Source organism: Sinocyclocheilus rhinocerous, unplaced genomic scaffold (assembly GCF_001515625.1).
Source record: "Sinocyclocheilus rhinocerous isolate Xijiao unplaced genomic scaffold, SAMN03320098_v1.1 scaffold1703, whole genome shotgun sequence".
NCBI classification, from domain to species: Eukaryota; Metazoa; Chordata; class Actinopteri; order Cypriniformes; family Cyprinidae; genus Sinocyclocheilus; species Sinocyclocheilus rhinocerous.
In genome coordinates, this window is record NW_015640476.1 from 112,520 (window position 1) to 119,852 (window position 7,333).

Below are 7,333 nucleotides of genomic sequence, written 5' to 3' on the forward strand. Positions count from 1 at the left end.
TATATATATAAAAAACTCATAAAAATGACAAAACGGTGTTATTTTAGTATCATTGATATAATATAATATATTATATTTTAATATCATTGATATAATAATTGTTTTTATTATTATTTTGAATTAGTTTTTATTTTTATATTTTCATTTTAATTTTAGTTAACATTTTAGAGATTTTGTTGTGTGTTTTTGTCATTTTTCTTAGTTTTTTTTTTTATGTCTATATAATATCTTTTTGGTAACACTTTCTATGAAGCCCATATTTATAATACATTATAAGAGTATTCTTAATGCATTATAATGAATGCATAATATATTATAAAAAAACCTTATACTATGTTTTATCTTCTCATTATAAATCATTACAACAGTTTTAATGCATTATAATATTTACTTATTTGTGGTTATGGCTTTTAAGATTATGATGATTTATAACACACAATGAACACAATGCATCCACTTAACTCACAATGGATTATATTTCCCATAGTTATAATGTATTATAAGTCTCATATCTTGCCATCTTTCTTATGCTACTTTACTTAAAGCAGACAAAGACCACTTATACTGTAAATAATTGCAACAAAAATAATAATAAAAATAATAGTTTTTCTTAAACAGCCGTAAGATCAGATATCTGATCAGATGAGTGTGTAATATGGCACATTTGATTTGAACTATTTATTGTAAAATCAGTAAGATACAGTACAGATCTTAAATAAATAATGTCAAGAGACTTATAATCCATTAGAAATTAAGTGGATTTAACATGGTGTTTATTGCGTGTTATAAATAATCATACTCATAATAGTTATAACCACAAATAAGTACGTTTTATAATGTATTATAATTGTTGTTATGATTATTTTTGAGATGAAATAGAAAGTGTTACCATTTATTTATTTATATATATATATAATTTTGAATGAAATATAATTTTTTTAAAATTTTTTTTAGTCAAGTTAAACTAAATGGAAATTAGAAATGTTTCATTAGCAACTTTACGTTTTTAAATATTTTATTTCAGGTAACTTTTTTTTTTTTTTTGTGCTGGAAATGCTTTTTATATAGTTTGTAGTTTTAGTTTACTATAATGACCCTGCAACAAAATGACTAAAACTTCAACTAAAAACAAATGAAAACAGAAAATCTAAAAATAAAATCTAATTCAAAATATTAACATAAACTATAATAGTATATCACTCACTGATGCTAAAATGACTCATGCACGCTGCAGATGCATATGAATGCACAGATGCATTAAACTCGAGTCAGTATGCTGCGTGTTTTATTTGTGACCCTGGACCACAAAACCAAGGGTCAGTTTCTCGAAATTGAGATTTATGCATCAGCTGAAAGCTGAATAAATAATCTTTCCATTGTTGTATGGTTTGTTAGGATAGGACAATATTTGGCTGAGATACAACTATTTGAAAATCTGGAATCTGAGGGTGCAAAAAATCTAAAATCTAAATATTGAGAAAATCATCTTTAAAGTTGTTCAAATGAAGTTTAATGTATTATAGATAGACTGATGTGTGTTTCTCTGCAGTGTGAGGTTCAATCAGGGATACGCGGCACTGAGTCAGACGGGAGAGGATCCGCTCGTCTCGCTGGACTCAGACAGGTGCGCCAGCCATCAGAACGAGCTCAGTGTTAGTTAAAGGGCTTTTACACAAGCCTGGAAACCTGTTATTGGCCAGAAACCCGTTCTGTTTGAATCAGTTTGATTAGAGGAAGTGTGTGCTGATTGATTGATTGGTTTGGTTTCATCAGTGATGCAGAGCTGGATTGTTCGTCTGGATATTCCTCAGCAGAGGTGAGTTAATATCTTATATAGTTTGGTAAACGGGTAGTTAGTTGCCTTCATGTTTAGGGTTTGAATATGCATCATTGTGCACTGATCAGATATTTAGTAATCAATTCTAAAACGCATACAGTTTTTATCACAAAAACAGCTGCAGAATTTTTTATAAAGTTGTACAGAATTGTTGATCGAGCTGAATTTTAGCAAACGTTTGATGATTATCTGCCTTTGAAGCTGATTTGGTAATGCAAATCAAATAATAATCCATTTTAATTACTATTATTATTATTATGTACCCTAAATATAGCATGTTAATTTCATGTCCAGTATATATATACCTTTTTTTCATTCATAAATTCACATTTGTGTCTTCAGCATGTTTTTGAAAATTACTGTCTTGCCAAAATAAAGGACAGTATAACTATAACTAAAAAGTTTCAGAATTATATTTTCCAGCTGATTGATGATTTATAATAACCAGAACATTATCAACCATTGATTTGGACGCTAATATTTGTGACCCTGCAGCACAAAAGCAGTGTTAAGTCGCTGGGGTATATTTGTAGCAATAGCCAACAATACATTGTATGGGTCAAAATTATACATTTTTCTTTTATGCCAAAAATCATTAGGATATTAAGTAAAGATCATGTTCCATGAAGATATTTTGTAAATGTCCTACCGTAAATATATCAAAACTTAATTTTTGATTAGTAATATGCATTGCTAAGAACTTCATTTGAACAACTTTAAAGATGATTTTCTCAACATTTAGATTTTTTTGCACCCTCAGATTCCAGATTTTCAAATATTGTCCTATCCTAACAAACCATACATCAATGGATAGATTATTTATTCAGCTTTCAGATGATGCATAAATCTCAATTTCAGAAAAAGTTACCCTTATGACTGGTTTTGTGCTCCAGGGTCACATATGTCAGGCTTTACAGGGTTAAATAGGCACATAACATGATGAACTTCACAAGGTTTGTATTTATGAAGTGAACACCTTTGGGATCAGTGATAGCAGCATCTGGTTTCTCCGCAGGTGCATCCAGATCTGAGCAGGCAGCTGTTGAAGGATGGATATCACCTGGATGAGACACCTGATGATGAAGATCTGGACCTGATTCCCCCGAAAGCCCTGAGCTCCTCCGTCTGCTGCTGCTGCTGCGTGCAGTGAGGTGCTGATGCTGAGGAATGGACCAGAAACAGTGTTTTTAAGAGCGCAGACTTGTGTTGTTTGTCTCTATACTAGAATCACACTTCGTAGCCAGACCCCCAAACGCTTCCAGCTTTGAGCTGTGATTTACTCGCATCCCTGTCATGAACACACGCCAGAGCGGGTCACATATCAGCCCAAAATCAGAATAAAGAAATCAGGAGTTATATTTAAAATTAGGCAGATTTTAGTACCATTAGTAAGATGCACTGCGACATTATTCTTCATTTTTATTAAATTTATTTAGGCCGAATTCTCATTGCATCAATTCTTATAATGTATGGAAGTTTGTTTCTGCCACAGGATGAAAAAATAAAAAGTTAATTGCAACTTTTTATCTCACAAATTGGACATTTATTATGAGAAATTCTCAGAAATTGCGATATACAAACCTTAGAAAAATCAGAAAAAAGTCAGAATTGTGAGATATTAACTCGTGATTGTTAGAAAAAAGGTGCGGTTAACTTTTTATTTTGCTTAAGAAACAGAATTGTGAGAATTCCGAGAAAAAAGTCAAAAGAAAAAAGGTTTGAATTGTGAGTAATTGTGAGAAAAAAGTCATGATTGTAAGATTAAATCGTCTAAATTTTTTTTTTTAAATTTGTTTCACAAAAACAGAATTGCGATATGTAAACTTGGAATTGTTTATATTTTGCAATTCTGTTTTTTGTTTCCACACATTCAAAAAAAAAAATATATATATATAATTGTTTTTGTTCTGACAGTGATTCAGTTTGATTATGATTCTTTATCAATTATTTAAAAAAAAATAATTATATATATATATATATAAGATAATTGTGGTAACACTTTTTTCCCCCTCACAATTTGGATTTTTTTTTTCTCAGAATTACACGTTTATGTCTCTTTATACCAGAATTGAGAGGAAAAAAGTCTGAATTGCAAGATTAAAAAGTCACCATTATCATTTTAATTCTTTTTTTTAATTCCGTTGCAGAAACGGTCTTCCATAGTGATGCCAGAGATCTCATTCTCATTGCTGTAATGGATGAAAACAAAGATATTTAAATGGTCAGTTATGTATTCATCATGGAAGTATTTGTTGTGCTGCCTTTGAACTGACTGAAAAAACTATTTACAAAAGCATAGTACTTTATTTGCTTTAGTCACAGAAATATGATTTGGAAGTGATTCGTGTCTCAGCGTTTGGGGAAGTGCAGCGTTACTGATAGTGAGAACTGATAGTGACACTACTTTACGTACTTGTGTGTGTGTGTGAGAGAGAGAGAGTGTGTGTGTGTGTGTGTGTGTGTGTGTGAGAGAGCGTGTGAGTGTCTGTGTATGTGTCTCTCTGTGTGTGTGTGTGTGAGTGAGTGAGTGAGTGTCTCTGTGTCTGTGTGTGTGAGTGTGAGTTTTACTCTGCTCTGGAGGTTTTTGAGGCTCTTGAAAAGTGTTTATTAATTTTTTTAAACTATGTTTTCTCTCTGATATTCTGTTACTCTCAAACAGCAACACATTTTGTTACTGAAATGAAGTGAGGCTGATGCGAGTTGTTACTTTAGTCAATATATGACGTGTTATTTTGTATTTAAAATTGCATAATCAAGAATATTTTTATCTGCCCTTAAATATGCATTTGCTTGAGTATTATAAATATGTCGTTGTGTTTGTGGTTAAAGTGTGTGTGTGAGAGACATTTAGAAAATCTTCAACACTATGCAACTAAACACTTTATTTCTTCACTTTGTAGCCACAAGAAATCAGTTACTGACTTTATAATGCGATGACTTTATTGACTTTTATTTTGTTGCAAGAAATATATTATTTGTATTTAACTATGTTAATTGTGAAATTAAAGGAAACACTTAAACTTTCTCTCTTTAATGTGTGTCAGGTGTTTATATTCACAATCGAATCTCAGCATGGATCGTACATCATGCTAGAAATGACCAGCAGTCTTCCTTTAATGCTATTTGTATTAAACTGGAACTGAGTTGGAAAAAAGCCGGAGTCATGTGTGTGTTGGTGAAAGTGGTGTAGTTTCTAGACAGCTGATGGATGGGTAAAATATAACAAGTAAATGCAACAATAAAAGTGTGAAACTGCACTTACTGCGCATGAGCACTAGAGGTCGCTGACAGCCTGAGTTTTTAATTCATGCATTAGAAGAAATCATGACTTTTGAGCCAATAAAACATGCAACATGAAGCCCTCATGAGCTAAACCTCAAGGCATACATGTGCTTCATTAATGTCTCTTTTTCGACAGATACTGTATAAATAATAATCATACTTTCATCTGGAATCTCCGAATTAGTGAGCTGCTCACTTCACAAGAAAATGCTCGAGAAATGCTCTTTATGTAGGCAGCTGATTCAGTTTTGAGCAATGAATATTTTTGAGAATGAAGCGTTTTAATTATGTTTGTTTTCTATAGGAGCGTTTCAGCAGACTCTTTATGCCATTAGAATTGATTGTTGATTTTCTAAATATTTGTACATAATTTTGTCATCATTAGAATATTTATGTATTTATTTAATTGATTAATTTAATGTATTTTTCTGAAAATAGGGGCATTTCAGCAGACCGCTTCATGACAGAATTATATTAACATTAGAATTCGTTTTAAGTGATTTATTCAACAAGTTATTTTAGTCATCATTAGAATATTTCAATATTTATTTTATTTTAGTAATTTAATGTAATTTTCTGAATACCTAACGCAGTGACAGAACTATTTTGACATTCGATCTGGTCATTTTCTAATTTAATTTAATTTTTATTTATTTTTTTGTCGTCATTAGAATATTTATTTATTTTATTTTACTAATCAAATGTAATTTTCTGAATACCAAACGCACTGACAGAATTATATTGACATTGGATCTAGTCATTTTCTAAATATTCCTTTAAATTAGTTTTGTCATCAATAGAATATTTATTGATTTATATATATATATTTTTTATTTTATTTTAGAAATGTTATGTAATTTTCTGAATACCAAATACAGTGAACGAACTATTTTGACATTAGATCTGGTAATTTTCTAAATATTACTTTTATTTTTTGTTACTTTTATTTATTTATTTATTTTGTCATTATTAGAATATTTATTTTAATATATATTATATATATATATATTAAAATAAATATTCTAATGATGACAGCAATTATATATATATATATACACACACACACAATTGCTGTCATCATTAGAATATTTATTTTATTTGATTATTTTATGAAATGAAATGAATACCGAACGCTCATGCATTATTCCATCAGTGTGCGTGTGATTGATCGGCACGCGCTGTACACAGTCCAGGAAACGCCAGAGAGCCGCGAGCGGAGCGGAAGGGAGCTGCAGGGAGTTGAGCGCTGAACGCCGGGCGGCTCGGAGGTCTGTGATCGCGGTTCTGCTCGCCTGAAACGGAGCACCGGATCGCCACGCGCTCGCTGGAGGAACGGAAAGCGCCGCCGCTGCGCATGCACAATTTACCGAGAGTTACCGAGCAGAAAGAGACGAGCGGAGCGGAGAGATGGTGGATAACAGCGGCAGCGGCAAAACACAGATGGTGAGTCGGTGTAACTCAGTCTAAATGTTCATAATGTTACTAATAATGCTGAACTCTTGAGCTGTCAATCAAACACTGCGACACACCGGATCATCGGTACCGACTCCGAGAGAGTCCGCTTCTGTGGCTTATATATTGAGCTACTCTGCGAAAAAAACATTTGTAGTAGGAAATGTCACAAAGAAACCGCAAGTAACACTGAATTAAATGTGACATCTTTAAGTAGAAAGACTGAAAGTCCAGTCATCTTAATTTCATCTACAACTTCGAAAAATCATTTTTACAGTGAATTGAAAATAAAAACAAATGTTCTTATATTCTCATAATCGCGATCAAATATATAAACATCCCTAGAACAACATTTACCTGATTAGATAGAAGGAAGATTCATTTTCTAAGATAATTTATAAGTGAATTCATACAGTAAATGCATATTAAAGTGAATGTATCGCTTTATATGCATTTCTTATCTGTATCTGATGTACTTCTGCTTATCAGAGACGTGCATTTTAATAATATTTAAATCATTTAGACTTGGGGAAAATGACAAATATGCTCATTATAGTCAGTGTTCCCACCCTTTAAACCCACAGAAACCTTCTGTCATGTTGAGAGTTTCATTATTTAGTCTCTTTATGGAGCTGTTTTTATCTTGGTGACCCACAGTGGTGGTGATTTGAGTGTTATTATCACTGTGGTGACACACACACACACACTCTCACACACACACACACACACACACACACACACACACACACACACACACACACA

The 7,333-nt window shown here is 32.0% G+C and overlaps 2 protein-coding genes across 2 annotated transcripts in view; both read left to right on the top strand.

Annotated features, from left to right (window-relative positions):
* Positions 1-4,305, top strand: part of LOC107753196 (protein FAM219B-like) — a 7,947-nt gene extending 3,642 nt beyond the window's left edge. Inside the window, exons 4-7 of the mRNA XM_016569321.1 lie at positions 1,550-1,624; positions 1,774-1,816; positions 2,853-2,988; positions 3,985-4,305. Of these exons, the coding sequence (XP_016424807.1) occupies positions 1,550-1,624; positions 1,774-1,816; positions 2,853-2,987 (253 nt within the window). The 3' untranslated portion in view covers position 2,988; positions 3,985-4,305. The remainder of the gene's footprint in view (positions 1-1,549; positions 1,625-1,773; positions 1,817-2,852; positions 2,989-3,984) is intronic.
* Positions 4,306-6,357: 2,052 nt separating this feature from the next.
* The window catches only part of LOC107753191 (uncharacterized), a 20,545-nt gene continuing 19,569 nt past the window's right edge, over positions 6,358-7,333 (top strand). Inside the window, exon 1 of the mRNA XM_016569316.1 lies at positions 6,358-6,562. Within this exon, the coding sequence (XP_016424802.1) occupies positions 6,527-6,562 (36 nt within the window). The 5' untranslated portion in view covers positions 6,358-6,526. The remainder of the gene's footprint in view (positions 6,563-7,333) is intronic.